Below are 15,367 nucleotides of genomic sequence, written 5' to 3' on the forward strand. Positions count from 1 at the left end.
GGGGGTGAAACCGCACTGCCATCTTGTGGCCCTGGTGGGTACTACTAGCAAATTCACAATATTAGACGGATTGTGGCATACCAGTCCTGCACACACACTCTCAAGAAAACCAATATACACAAAATTTTGAATTTTTTTCTATTGCCCTAAGGGAACAGAAAAGAAAATCACTAGTGATAAACAAAATAAACCGAAAAGAACAAAACATGACTACTTCTTAAAAGACAATAATAATGAATGCAATCACACAGTAATACGTGTGTATTTTCACATCAAAGCTTTTTTTCCATCCACTTTCTGGAAAACTATTTTCATTTAGTTCTTACATTATAGTGTACCAGTGGGCGTGTATGCCTGTCCATTCTCCTCCAATAATATATCCTTTTACGCAGCCACGCGCATCCTCAATTGATGTTCCCCTCCTCATTTAATGTCAAATCGACACCCCGCCCTTCAAATATTTGTCACGAAAGCATCCGTTTCAGCTTGCCTTTAAAACCCAAAAAGGCGGCATATTAATGAGCTCTTGCAGTTCCCCACTGTCTTCCTACATCATGTCCTAATAGAGCCTTTCAGTGCTCACACACTTAGAACATGACTCTTGAGCATTAGATTTATTTGTGCGATTCCCTGCAAGTACGAACTTGTATCAAGCGCACCATCATGCTTGAGGTAGAATGCAACTGCCCCCTGGTGTTTTGATGTGGAACCGCAAAGTCATTTAGATCACAGACCACAGGATGTCAGCTTTACATCAGCAGCCGCCAGAGAAGAAGCTACATTCAGCATCCACCCACGACTCGATTCATAAGCAGTCCACATTCTTCAGCAGCAGCAGACTGCGCTATTTTTGACGTTGAACTGACCTTAAAGGATCTGAGTGCGGAGAAGAAAAGAAAAAAAAAAAATCCACAGCTTGTGAATTAATAGGCAGTCAATTCCATCCCCACATCAGAGAATTCTGTCTAATCAAAAATGTCTCAGATCTGGGGCACATTTCTGTCTCCATTTGTTCCAACTAAAATTTGCAGCATTGTACCAGTGCTCACAAATTGAGTCACGGAACGCAGGGATATGAAATGATAATCCTGTTTCTTTTACCAAAGCACATTAATAGTGTATGTTTGATGAATAACTAGCCTGTAAGCCTGTAGCCTGGAAGTCCCTGAGGCAACTGAGAAGCTATAGCCTTGTTTTGTACCAGGGTTGCAGCATTGTACGCTCTAGGGCAGCACGGGTGGAGACTGATCAGACAACAGTAGTCTGGCACTAGTTTTAGAAAGGACCAAAAGTCATCATTTTCAATCCCATTCCACTGTAGTGTGGCTCTTTTTGATTCAGTCATGTATTACAATCCAGCAAGTGCATTATGTACATAGTATAAGCCTTTTGGAATTTTGGAAATCAGCAGGAAGTATAACTGCCACAAGTTAGTTCATTTCCCCACTTTTTTACCAAATTGAACTAAAGCTTTGAGCAGTGGTTTTCAAACTCTGCCCTGGGGACCCACTGTGTACAGTATGCTGTCAGTCATGGCTGGTTCAGTCTGTTGAAAACATAAGTTTCAACAACCTGAATTCTTCCAACATAATGAACCTGTCATGAATCTATACAGTACGTTACTAAACATTGAAGCATAGGTTCATTGGAGTAAAAATCCTGGCCTGATTTCAATGTGGAATATTGCCAATTCCAGCATCACTCATGTTACCATTTGCTGTGATGTGTGTGGTGTTGTATTCACCGGTTTTGCCATTCAGTGAATTGAAGAAACATGCATATTTGTATACCTTAGCAACCATTTACCATTGCCATGGTCAACATATAATATAAGAAACCTCTTGGTTGGTTATTTGTGGCAATACATTTTGTCTGTTACTCACCTTTGGCAATCTTGCTGAACTATAGATGCCACAACAAAAATGCTTTTTGTCTACCCATAAACACAAGTTTATGGGTAGACAACCAAAAAAGTCATGTTACAAGCTTTGTAGAGCCAGATTTTGTCCAAAGACAAAACTCTCAGCACCCCTCTGCTTGTTGACTGTCCTCCCCCATAAAAATATGCATATAAAATATATAATGAAATACATCTGGCAGATTTATCTGTAGTTAGAATTGTGGCCATGTGAATGTTTTGCTGGAATTGCCCAGACTGATTATTTGTGGCAGAGATGGCTATTTGCAACAATGTGACCTTAAAAGGATAAATTATCCTCCAGTGGACATTAATAGTCTAATTAAGAATAATTAACAGCTCGTGACTATTCAGAGGTTGAAGGAAAGTCAGTAAAAACAGTGGGTCCCCAGGATTGCCTCAGAGCACTGAGGCAAATACAGTTGACATCCCAAACAAGTAAACCCGTAATAGCACTTATCCAGTGATTGAGCCACGTGCAGCCAAGCTCTCTTGCACAGACACCAGGCCTGCTGGAGAAGGCTTGCTTTTTTATCATGTTAGCCAAGCTAATCTGACATGACATCATGCACATTAAAACAGCAGGCATTCAGTCTCAGGATACAGAATGTACATTTCTTAGTCATCGGTTCATTTTGGAAATGTGATACATAGCTGGCAAATTTGAGGAAAGATTAGCTCTATTTTTATTATTCCTAGATAAGGTGGAGCAATTAAACTACACAGCTACTCATGTTTTTGGTTATGTATAATTTATTTGCTCAGTAGATGCCTTCTTCCACGGTGTCTCTATATCCAGAAACGGGCAGCTGCAACAGTACAAAAATAATGAATGCAATACATAGCTTACATTTTCACACATTAGCTGTTAGTATTTATACATTTCATTGGTAGGGTCCCTTAACCAGGGTGCCTAACATGGGGTTTATTTTCCCTTTGTACAACTGAATGTTTATTGAATATGTATTAAGACACTGGAAAAGTGCCTTGCTCAAGTTTACAATGGCAGTGTGCCACCTGGGAATTGCATCCAAAATAGCTGTATTGCTCACAGTTATGTTCGTAGCCAGAAAAACATTATCTGGTAAGAACAGAAGTAATGTTAAAGGGCACATTAAGGTGCATTTTCTGAGTACTGAATGACTGCTGTTCCTGCTCCAAAGGAAATGCTGAACAACCTCAAGCAACATCTTGTGTTGCAAAAAAATACAAAGGTCTGTGAACCGTAGACATCACCAGGTGCTGAGAATCTTCTCTGGTGATGCTCTGCCAGGCCTGTACTGCGGTACTCTTGAGCTCCGGCTTATTTCAGGGGCTAGTTCCCTTCATTTCCCTCATATGAAATGCATGTTCAATTGCATTCAGATAAGGTGACAGACTTGGCCATTCAATAATTTCCAGCTCATAGCTCTGAAAAACCTCTTTGTTGCTTCAGCAGTATGTGTGGGCCTTGCAGTAGGATGCAGCATTGTCCAATGAGTTTGGAGGCATTTGCTTGAACATACTCTTAGATAACCATGTTTATTTTAGCAATGAAATTTGAGTATGCCATTTCTCACAATGTTCTTCTGCGGTGTCAAAATGCTTTTCCCAAGCCCATAGAAAGTAAATAGGTGGCGTCACAGATACTTGGTCCATATTTTCCAGTCTATGGCAAAATCCTGCAATAAATGCAGCAGCCTATTAAGGCATTTTACTCTTATTGGTTTCTGCCCCAATGTTTTTCTTCCCTTTTTCATTCCATTGGAATTTATGGACACATAGCAACGCTGCACTTTTTTGTGTTTAGTAATAAAACCCCTTTTTGGTTTTCATACTTTTCTCATTTGTCCTGTTTGCACTCAACCTCACAACAACTACAAGCTTACTGTGGCTCTTTTGATCACTGATCTTTGTCATTAAATATTTTAAACCTTCCTCACCAACCTTAAAAATTCTCTGTAAACTGACTTCTAAGATTGTTTCATGGACAACATGTCTAATTAAATTCCCCTCCTACCTCCAGAGCAACGCTGAGCTCCTCCCATCCCTGCGGAGCTAATTTCAGCAGTGTTTCAGTACCTGGGTTTAGCAGGGTAGGACCCGTACAGACGAACAGGCCAAGCTCATCTCCCTGGGGTTTCCTTCCACTGTTCTTTCACTGGCCCGTCAATGCCGGCAATCAATCTCACAAATTAATTTAATCCATATTCAGAATCAGCCAGTAAGAACACACGCTTTTGCTTTGAAGCGAACAATGTTTTATTTTTTTCTCTCTGGAAAAAAAAAATCCACCAAAACAAACGTTCTGCACTTGTGTGCAGCAGCCCAGCTTACGAAAGACAGGATAGACGAGATGGCGGCTAGAGAGGGAGAGGGAGAGAGAGAGAGAGAGAGAGAAAGTGGGAGAGAGAGACAAACTGACATGACACCGCACCCGACAGCCCGCGGCAGGCAGGACACGGGGTCCCCTGGGAGAAAGGAAACACTGGCTCGTGGGGACAGCGTGGGGACAGCTCCTTGAGCGGGTTGCCCTGCCGTTATTTCCCATGGCAGCGAGCTGAGAGTCTGCGACACTGACCGTGAAACTACGCCTCTGACAAAGTCTGATAAACACCTGAGAATATCATAATGCGCAAAACAAATATGGATTGTCATAACAAAAGGGGGGGGGGGGGGGGGGGGGGTTAGAAATGTATTATATTGACACCGTCTCCGATACTGGGCTCAGTCAGGGCAGACTGGAGCCTATTAGCTAGCTCCTGGCTGAGGTCCTAATGATTAGTTGAAGTCCTTTTTCACAATCAATAGGCTAAAGAAATACTGCCTGGCCACACGTGTGCAGGCATGGCCATCTAACCTGCTCAGAGCAAATATATATATATATGTGTGGTGTCCAACAGTGGAACTAGGCACTGTTCAAACGACATGTGGAGGGTATGGATGTAAACTCATATCTCTGGATACATGCGGAAAGCTCTGCGGATCTAAAGAACTTTGAACGGTCCTTCATGAGAGCTATTTGACTCACTCAATGCACTACATATCACCTTCATAAGCAATACAAAGATTTTCATAAATGCATATGTGCATATTGTTAGGCAATATTCTTATGTGCAAATGCTAGGCATAATGTAAGCATCATTGGTGACCCAGCAATGCTCACCTTTGACATAAACACTTGATGTTTGCTGTGCTTATTAATGCGCTAAATAGTGCTTAGGGAGTGATACAGGTCTTATGATGGACCATTCGTTGAACGCGTTACCATAAAGACTCATTTGAAAAGATAGAACGGGGAGGATTTGGATAAACTGCTGCCACAGAAGGGGTTGATATTGTCAAGAGGAGCAATGTGAAAGACATTTATAATATGAACAAACCTATGACCAACCCGGGGAATATGTACAAAGAAAACAAACGGGGAAACATTGCATAGAAAAAAGGCCCCAAGTTCACATTAAGCATACGTTCTGTTTTTCCCATTTAAGTCACAAAAGTAAGAAAATATAAAAATTCTGATGATTACCCAGAATGCATAGAAAACGTTTTCAACAGTTTCAATACAAAAAAGAAAACTTTTTCCTTAAAAATTTTATGATATATATATTTCATGTATATATATATATTCCTTTGCTTTTGCATTTGTAATTAAAAAATGTGCCTAAATCTCTTTCGAAGCATTTCAAATTTAGACGTCACTACAAAATAAATACAACTGCAGTCTAAACATTCCTCTCACTAGTAGTTCTTTTAACCATTATATATTCCTTTTTATAAACATCTGAAAACATTTCATAGGATGCCTGATTATATAGAAGCAGAATATACTGAATATAGGTAGTCCATTTTATCGCTGCTTTTCCAGAATTCTGCAGTCCTGTACAAACATGGCTATAATTGGGCTGTCCCAGCATACAGAAAATGCCCATTCCCGCCGCAACACAATATTTTAAGGCCACAGGTAACCGAGGCACAGATGCAGTTCTCTGACAGTTGTGTTGAAAGGGGCAGGGGGTGTCAGTTTCCAATTTTCTGTTATCTCTCCAGCCCTGACAGCCAGAGACTCCCCCGAATAGGGAATTATTGACATGGCTTTTTAATCAGGTACGAGTTGAGGCTGTGGGCTGAATACGTCCATCGGTCCTGACCTTGTGTTGCATTTCCAGTGCGTCATTATCTGGTCTGCTTAAATATTTTCCCGCAAGGACGAAGCTGAAGGGAAAACGATGTCATCTTTGTGGCGGCGGTCTGATTTAATTGTGCTCGCGCACCTGCCATTGCTGGTCTCCCTCCGATCACTGCGGCACAGTGGCACTGCACAATGTGCCCCACTTCAAAGGGTCAATTCTCTCCATACTCCACAGTCTATCAGGAGAGATATGTAGGCAACAGCTGGAAGGCATGCACTGGTTCTGAGAAAAGCTGGTCTCCGCAGGGAGGCCAGGTGGGAGAGCTCAACAGAGGTGAATGCTTTCTGATCCCTATCTGAGGGGGTTTAACGCCACACAAAACAAACAAAAAAAAATCCCTTGATATTCAAAATTTAGGCACAACGAATGCGAGTAAACCGCCCTCTGGAGCTGACACTTGATTTAAAGAAATAAATTACAAAAGGCCCTGCTTTCAGAAGGGTTTGGAAAAGGAATGTTTATTTATAAAAAAAATTGGTTATTTGGAGCGGCGCGCTTCGTCTCTACGTCTCGGCGGGCTCCGCCTTCACTTGGGCGGCCGTGAAGTCGGAGGCGGGCACGTGAATGGTGACGGACAGTTCCTGGAAACCTTGGGGGAGAGGCTCGGTGGTGACGTCCTCCTCTTTGAGCACGTCCATCGGCTGCAGGACCGACTCCCCGTTGATCTCCAGCTCCTCCACGGGCGTCAGGCCCTCGCTGGGGCTGTACGACAGCTGGCCGCAGAGCTCCACCGTGTGCCTGTTCATCACGCCGTCCGGGACCTGTCCGATGATCACCGTCCTGTACGCCAGCTCCGCCCGGCCCGCCTCCGCCTCCTCGGGCCGAAACGTCACCACGCCGTCGCTGTTGACCAGCGACTGCAGGTACTGTGGGTCCAGAACCTCCTCCTTCACCTGCAGCGTGTGGAACTCGCTGGGCTTCAGCACGGTGGCGATGACCGTCCCCGGCTGCTGTGCCACCACCGGCTGCCCGCTGGCGTTCAGCGTGACCAGGCGGGTGAGGCCGTTGAGCGAGCCGGATTGGGCGGTGGTGCTGATGACGCCGGAGGAGGAGGAGCCCAGGCTGGTCACCAGCAGCTGCTGGTCCTGGAGGCCGGAGGTGTGGAAGCTCAGCAGGTCCTTGACCCCGGGCGTGGAGGCGGAAGGCACGGCGTGGAGGATGACCCTCTGTGGAGAGCCGTGGCTGCCGTCGCCGTTGGACAGCATGGTCGAGAGAGGCACAGTCTGCAGGGTGACCGTACCCCCGCCCTGCGCTCCCGAGGTCAGCACCATGGGGACGGAGGCCTGGCCCGACGTGGGCACGTTGATGGTCCTATGGAGAAAGAGACAGGACGTTTGCGACCGTGGGGAAGCGGACCAGATAATGGACCCCCCATTTGCGGGTGACCTGGTCTCGTTTACCCACAGTCCTCTGGCTGGCATCCCAGAGTGTGTCTGTGCAGCATGCACTCAGACAATAGCTACCCTAAGCGCACTGCAATGCCATACATTATCTGCACAGTGCAGCATATTGCCAAAGCAATTTAGCTTGAAGCACTGAAGCAATAAAGATGAGGAATTACTGACTTGTCCCAAGATATAACAGGCTTCTGAGTACTCATATATCTATGGGATGTCTAATAGTACAAGGGCCGTCCTACAGTGAACACACCTGCTTGAAAATAATAATTCAGTGAGTTTATGTGTATCTTTTGTGCTTGTGTGTGTGGGTGTGGGTGAGTGTGTGTGTGCTAGTCTGTGTTTGGGTGTGTGGGTGCTAGTCTGTGTTTGGGTGTGTGTGTGCTAGTCTGTGTTCGGGTGTGTGTGTGCTAGCCTGTGTTTGGCTGTGTGTGTGCTAGTCTGTGTTTGGGTGTGTGTGTGTGTGTGTGTGTGTAGGGGGGGTTGTACCTCACAGTCTGGGTGTGTGTGTGTGAGTGAGTGAGTGAGTGAGTGAGTGAGTGAGTGAGTGAATGAGTGAGTGAGTGAGTGAGTGAGTGAGTGAGTGAGTGTGAGTGAGAGTGTGTGTGTGTGTGAGTGAGTGAGTGAGTGAGTGAGTGAGTGAGTGAGTGAGTGAGTGAGTGAGTGAGTGAGTGAGTGTGAGTGTGAGTGTGAGTGTGTGTGTGTGTGTGTGTGTGTGTGTGTGTGTAGGGGGTTGTACCTCACAGTCTGGGTAGGAGCGGGGGCGGCCGCTCCCTGGTTGGGCTGCAGCATGTGCAGAGTCTGTAGCAGCTGCTCTCTCTGTCCGTCGCTCCCGCTGCGATACACCAGCGTGGGGCTGGCCTCCCTCTTCACAGGACGCAGCAGCACCGGCTGCCCGGAGGCTTTGCCTCGCCCCGCCCGGGCCCCTCCGTGCGAGAGGCCCCTGCCGTGGGTCCCCGCGCGGTGCCCGGCATGACCCGCGCCCGATTCGGGCCCCTGCCCCTCATCGTCGTCGATGACGACCAGGTCAGCGGGCATTTCCTTGAACTGGTATACCAGTCTCTGCCCCTCCACTTTGGCTAGGATCCCCCGCTGGTAGTAATACCTGTGAGGAGGGAACGGTGGTGAGGAGGAATTAGGCAAACGTCGGGTCGTTTAGCAGACCCGGTCGCATGACCTAGCCGTCCTGCTCACCTGAGAGCCCTTCCCATGGTCTCGTAGTTCATGTCGGGCTTGTTTTTGTGCTTCCCCCACAGCTTGGACACAGCCTTGGAGTCCACCAGCTTGAAGATGCCCTTCTCCCTCTGCGTCCACTTGATGTATTTGGGACAGGTGTTCTTGTCCTGCAGCAGGGCCAGGAGGAACTCCCACAGGTAGATGGTGTTGCCTAGGCGGGGGAGGCGAACAAAGTCCGGACATGACTCACCACGCGGAACCCGACCGCGACAGTTTTGCTCGTTCCTGGGACCCCCCTCGGACCCACTCATTCATTTTTAACGCAATTAAAGTCACACCGGAGAAATCGGCAGAGCCGAGGTGACGTGGCATTCATCAAAAATCAAACGCGGCCGGGGGTTTGGCGGCCCTGCCAGTATCTGCCCGGATGAAAATTAATTATGATGATCTGGCAGCCATTAGTCATGCCCGGCGCCCGGCGCGCGGTCGGGCTGAAGGTGGCGGGAAAGCGGCCTCTTGAGTGCGACCTGCCAAGCCGTGATGAATATGCAGGCCGCCTCTCTCACAGAGCCGCGCGAAGAGCCCGGGGCCGAGCCGAGCAGCCTCTGGCCTGCGATCGCTCTGATTTCATCACAAAACGCCGCAATTTGTGGGAACCTCATCAGTTCCGTGGAACCGGGGGCAGCGAAGCGGGCCTGAGCGAAGGACCATTTGTTCCTCTGATTAGAAACAGGGGGGAAATTTCTGGTTTCTAAAAACAACGTAAGAGCAGGAGTAATGAAGCGAAATGGTGCCCTGCCGCCCGTGACGGTTGGGGAGCGGCCTTACCTTTACCCTCTTTGCTCTTCTTCCTGAGTGGCAGGCTGGGGTTGGTGATGGGGGAACAGGGGCGGACCGCCCGCGGTTTGCGTGCTGGGAAAAGGGAAGACACAAGCCAGGTTAGCATACCTAACTATACAGCTACTGAAAACCTCCACAGCAATAGACCGACCCCTGATTTCAGCCATTTGAGGCACTGAGAAGTCAGGTTTCCATGAAGATGCTCTGTTCGATAGCTTCTGTGTCAGGAAATGGGACCCTTTGTATATCAGATTTTACTTGCCATAGAGCCTTGCTCCACTCAATTAAAAAAAATAAAACATGTTTTTGTGGAACATCAATGAGCCAAGAAGCTTTGACCACCTCCAGTGCACATTTAATTAATGGATAGTGCGGTTTACAAATGATATATTCAATATTACTCTAATATTATTAATTGACTGGAAGAATGAGCATTTTCAAAAAGGCATCCTATAGAAAAACTCTCAAATGTGTCTTTTCCCTCTTTTTATATAAATGCCACGGGCAGTTCAATTGCCAGAGCCCCTGACATTCTATTGATTTTCTTTTTTTATTAGCATCAACTGCTGAAAAACATTACCTACACAGGAAAGCACTGAGCTTTTATGTGGCAGAAGGAATGGCTCCATAGTTACACTGTGCCTTTATCACACACCGCCTTTAAACACAGCAGGCTGGAGTGGATGGCGGGGGGTTGGGCTTGGCACCTTTGCTTTTCCTCTGGGGTTTGTTGGGGCGCCTCGACGGGACCTTGTCCACGGACTCCTCTTCCTCTGGCGACATGTCCACACCGTTGCTGGATAGCTGCTCGGGTCGCAGGGAGATGTAGGTCAGATCAGGGTCCAAGTAGGAGTGGACTAGGGAACAACAAGACCAGAGCAACAGGGTCAAGTTTGAAAGACATACAACACAACAGCTGGTGTGAGGCTAAATGTGCGCACACCAATGCTGTCCTGAAAACGAAAGCCTCAAATCCCACTCGCTACTTTGCTACATTACACACACTGTTGCATTTCAAACAACATTGCTAAAGTTTCACAAAGCAGAATGTAGGAAGGCAGGACATTTCAAAATCTGCATTTTACTCTAATGTACTAGCGTTCTGATAAAAATAACTATTTTTGCCAAAATGTCAACTCACAATAACAGCACAATAAATTACGTCATCCATAATTTTACAATTAAATCTGTAACAGAAACTGGATGAAATAGTTGGATTAGCAATGTTTCGGAATTCAAAAGGAATTTTTGAACAAGGACTAGTAATATATATATTTTTATTATCAGTCAGGAGTGATTTTGGTTTCATGTTGAGCTTGCTAAATTGCGCCATCTTGTTTATAACTATTCATTCAAATTATAGGCTTTATATCTTGCAATGCTACCAACAGCTATGTAAATATGATCAATAAACATCAGACCTCAGAATATGTGTTTACTAGAATGTACATTTCTTTCTGTCTTTTGGCTATTTCCCGTGTAAAAACAATGTACTGACGGTAATGACACCACTGCAAATTTATATTATCACAAATACCAGGACACCATGAAACAGTAGCCAACAAAGACTGCAAGGCAAAGTTGCCTGGCAGTTGAACGCATATAGGGATTTGGGAAGGGGAAAACTACCATAGCTTCGCTGTCTATCCTAGCTTGTCAATAATTGAATGGAAAAGTTCTCAGTGTAAGCTTGTAAGGGTTCAAAACTTAAAACTTAAAAGATTAATGAAGAGAGGTGCTTTAAAAGGAGATGACCATGGCCATGACAACCTATCCTTGGAAGATAACCAATGACAGCCGCTCTTACTCATGCGCTTTTCATCCAGGATGTTGTTGGGTGACTCCATGTTCAGCAGAGCTTCTGCTGCCTCAATGGTCTCCATGTTCTCCTCTGTGTCTGTACACGCTGCTTCTGAAAAACAAAGACAGGCTGAGCCCTGGAGGTAACCCCATGCTTCTCAACAACACACCAGGGCTCAGGAAACAGACTTGGGCCAATGTGGCAGAACTTGCCGGAAACAATGGTGAGTACACAGGTATGTAAGAGAAAAGATTAAACTTTTGTTGAACTTGTTGAACTACCATGCAGCCTTTTCCATCATCTTACATTCCCCTCAGGTTGGCAGGTTTTAAAAAGTAATAAAAACAACGGCACATATAAGCTACAGTAACTCTCTGTACTCTCTCATCACTGTACTCCACCCTAGAGAGATGATGCAAGGGACACAAAGCTTAAGGAAACAAACTCTGTCTTACAGTGTCTTATTGATCCCTTCACTGTTGGAAGATTGTAGCCTTTGAAATAATGTATTTGCTACACCCTGCGTCCCAAACAAACCTATTTTATAGGGCGATTTATCCCTATTTCACCAAAAGCGGGTGTGGCAGCCCCAGTGACATGAAAATCACTGGCATATTTTTTCAGGATGGAAGAGAATTAGTCCACAGATCAATTCACCATTAAAATGTGATTATGTACTGTCGATAGGTGCGCAAGGGCCAGGTAACTCAGCTCGGGTTCGGGTACGAATGAGAAATCAGGCGACGGAACGACTCCTCACCTGAGAGCCCGATGTCACCGCCCATTATCTGCTCCTCGGCCACGTCCAGGGAGGTGTCCACCATGATGCCATTGGGAACCTCTTCCGAATCCAGCCCGGAGTACACCTGCATGAGGTCGGCCTCTGGGACCTGCTCCACGATCACGGCGGGGAACACTGACGGATCGTCCAGCTGGAAGAACCGGGGGGCGGTTTTAATATGCGCCGAACACGACTCAAAATAGCACCAGCTTTCTTCTGCCACCGCCTGCCATCACACACCCACACAGTTCACACAGGAAGCATGCCGAACTGCCATAATCAAAATGAGGAATCAGCTCTTTATACTTTATAACTAACTGGAATTATAAAGTGGTTGAACTTGTGACCGGCTTAAGCTGGAATTTTTGAATCTGGACACAGGAAGAAATAAAAATATTGATTGTGCAAATTAGCCCCAGGCTAGCATCCGTGAGAGCACATCCTTCAGCTGATAAATACACTACAGGCCATTTTTACATATCAGAAAAGGGTACTATAGGTGCTGGGTACAAAGGGAAACCATGTAAAATAAGCGAATGCCCAATAGCAACACACATTGCTACATTGCTCCGAAAATGTAGACTTGTAGGAATCTTTTGACCAATCACATCTCGACTGGCAGAGACGTATATATAAAACTTAAGTCAGTTTGACAACACAGTGAGAAGCGATTTCATTATGTGAGTGCCTGCAATTTCACATTCAGGCCAAATGTATTTTATTACCATTCAGGTGAAAACACATACAAATAATTCACGTGAAAAAATTGACTCTCAGAACAGCCATGTTGTTTCCAATCATGAGCGCATAAATCACAGGGGCCCACAGTAGTACCCTTGGACCATGAGCTAACCAGCAAGGCCATCAACCAAGATTAACCCTTTTAACATTCAACGTAAAACCACACTTGTTTTAAGTTATTTTTCTTGGTGTGCCAATTTAAGGGTTGAGCCAGACAATGTCAGAATCATCTCTTTGGCCTCAAAGATGTGTGGGAAATTCCCTATAGCTTTCACATGACTTCCGCAGAATGTCACTCAACAGAAGTGAACGTGCTAAGCATCACCCATGTCCTATTGTCTTATCGCAGCCAGTGCTGGCTGAATGAAGCACCATGGGATGTGTGGCCCTTTCACTATTGGAACATAGCGTGTGTTGCCTGCCCTAGCTCAGAGCCCCAGGGTTGTTCTCTGGCCCCAGGGAGAGTGTCATACTTCCTCCTTCATATGTGAACTTCTCAGGTTCAGTCCCACTAACTGGAAGGAGGAGCACTGTGAACAGAACTTAAATGACTTTGAGAGCACCACTTTTGTCAAGTCAACATACTCTGCATTTCCCTCAGCTAAGATGTGGTGGTACATTCTTATGCAAAATGCATTACCCACCAAAAATCCTAGCTTGCTAGCTTATGTTGCTTTCTTTCATGTTATCTGGTCGTTGAATGTAGGCAATCATAGCAATGTCAAACTAAGCAGGTAGCCTACACATCCAATGCCATGCTTTACATTACAGTCAATACTGGGAAATGTTAACATGCTGGCAGCAGGTTTATATGTAGACTGACTGCATTTGCTAGTTCATAGCACCTGACCAATGGATAAAATGTGCCATTTATAAGGGCTGGAAACCTGCTCCAACCTGGCGAAAGGAAATTGTTTACACCGACATCTTGTGTTCAGTATGAATATTAATTAGCATAGGATATACACCTGACCTGTCCTCAAATAGTACAACATCAATAGGTTAATGGTTATAACTGGGTTAAAAACTTGAAAGAACTAGGACAATAAATAGTCAGTTCTGGGGTATATAACCACAAATTGAATCCAGTTTATCAGACCTTTGAAAGGTTGCTTATTTTCCTGATCAGAGAAGAACTGGTCTGGCAATGCACTGCAGGCAATATCATGCAGTGAAGGGAGAGTGAGGTTTGATTAAACTGGCAACAATAATCTGAACCAATTTGAAGATTTGCCCTACACAGCAAAACCCAGTGATTGGCCATTCCTGAGTGGTACAGGGCAGCCTGTAGTGTAGTGGGCAAGGCCCTTAACCCGGCATTGCTCCAGGGGAGGATTGTCTCCTGCTTAGTCTAGAATCAATGTAAAGTATTGGCATTGCTTCTGTTTCAAAAGTTTATTTAAAGCAGCTCAACTTGCTTTGCCTTTACCACATATCCACAGTGACCACTTTATTATGTAGACCTGTACACCAGCTTGTTAATCAGCCAATCATGTGGCAGCAACTTAATGTATAAAAGCATGCAGCCGTGGTCAAGAGGTCCAGCTGTTTTTCATACCAAATGTCAGAATAGGGCAGAAATGTGATCTAAGTGACTTTGACCATGGAATGATTGTTAGTGCCAGAGAGAGTGGTTAGAATATTACAGAAACTGCTGATCTCCTGGGATTTTCACACACTCTTGAGTTTGCAGAGAATGGTGTGAAAAACAAAAAACATCCAGAGAGCAGTCGGCAAAACTGTGTTGTTAATGAGAGAGGTCAGAAGAGTAGGGCCAGACTGGTCAAAGCACAGAAAGGTGACAGTAATTGTCTGAACACACAACACTTCAAACCAAAGTGGATAGGCTAAATTAAGACCAATAAACCTAAAAACAAGTCTACAAGTAATAAAGTGCTCAAGTATATTCGTCTTAAAATAAGTATATTTGATTTAAAATCATAATGGACAATGCAATAAAAATGTAAAAAAAAGGTTTATTACTTTTGCTCCTAGTTTGCTTCTAACTTCTGACCATATTTGCTTCTGCAATAATGCACTGGAAGACAACATACATGTGAACAATTCTAGTCTCAAATCAAAACATACTGTAAGTTTAATATCAAATGAACCCGGTGTCAATTGCAATCTACAACCAGAAGATGGCAGCATCTGTGCAGCTGGATAACGCCAGCCTATGTTGGTGCCATTACTTCAGAATAACGTCATTGAATAACCTTGTGAAACTCAGGAATTACACAGGCTACATTTTAAAGTAGCAGGAACCCTCTTCATAACAAGACAAATGCAAACGAACCAATAACCCTCGTGATTACTCTTCCCTGGGCAAATGTCACAGCCTAAATGGGTCATTCCCACACATTAGTTGAGTCATCATCAGTAGTCATCCTTGATAAAAACTTGCTGTGATAATAGGAGCACAGTGGCGTCAGTATTTTTTAGACTACATAGATTTTTGATTGTGGTGCGGTGACTCAATTTTCATGGGAAGACACAAGATTCAGGAATGCAGTCAGAGGGGAGCAGTTCACTGAACAATAG

General features: G+C 45.1%; 1 protein-coding gene across 3 annotated transcripts in view; it reads right to left on the reverse strand.

Annotated features, from left to right (window-relative positions):
* Window positions 1–4,135: 4,135 nt before the first annotated feature.
* Window positions 4,136–15,367, reverse strand: part of LOC133133670 (ETS-related transcription factor Elf-1-like) — a 36,288-nt gene continuing 25,056 nt past the window's right edge. For all 3 annotated transcript variants that reach the window (XM_061249814.1, XM_061249815.1, XM_061249816.1), the window contains exons 3-9: window positions 12,065–12,236; window positions 11,311–11,415; window positions 10,211–10,360; window positions 9,492–9,575; window positions 8,682–8,874; window positions 8,227–8,592; window positions 4,136–7,401 (exon numbers count right to left, since the gene is read on the reverse strand). In XM_061249814.1, the coding sequence (XP_061105798.1) occupies window positions 6,594–7,401; window positions 8,227–8,592; window positions 8,682–8,874; window positions 9,492–9,575; window positions 10,211–10,360; window positions 11,311–11,415; window positions 12,065–12,236 (1,878 nt within the window). In that variant the 3' untranslated portion in view covers window positions 4,136–6,593. The remainder of the gene's footprint in view (window positions 7,402–8,226; window positions 8,593–8,681; window positions 8,875–9,491; window positions 9,576–10,210; window positions 10,361–11,310; window positions 11,416–12,064; window positions 12,237–15,367) is intronic.

Source organism: Conger conger, chromosome 7, assembly GCF_963514075.1.
Source record: "Conger conger chromosome 7, fConCon1.1, whole genome shotgun sequence".
Classification (NCBI taxonomy): domain Eukaryota; kingdom Metazoa; phylum Chordata; class Actinopteri; order Anguilliformes; family Congridae; genus Conger; species Conger conger.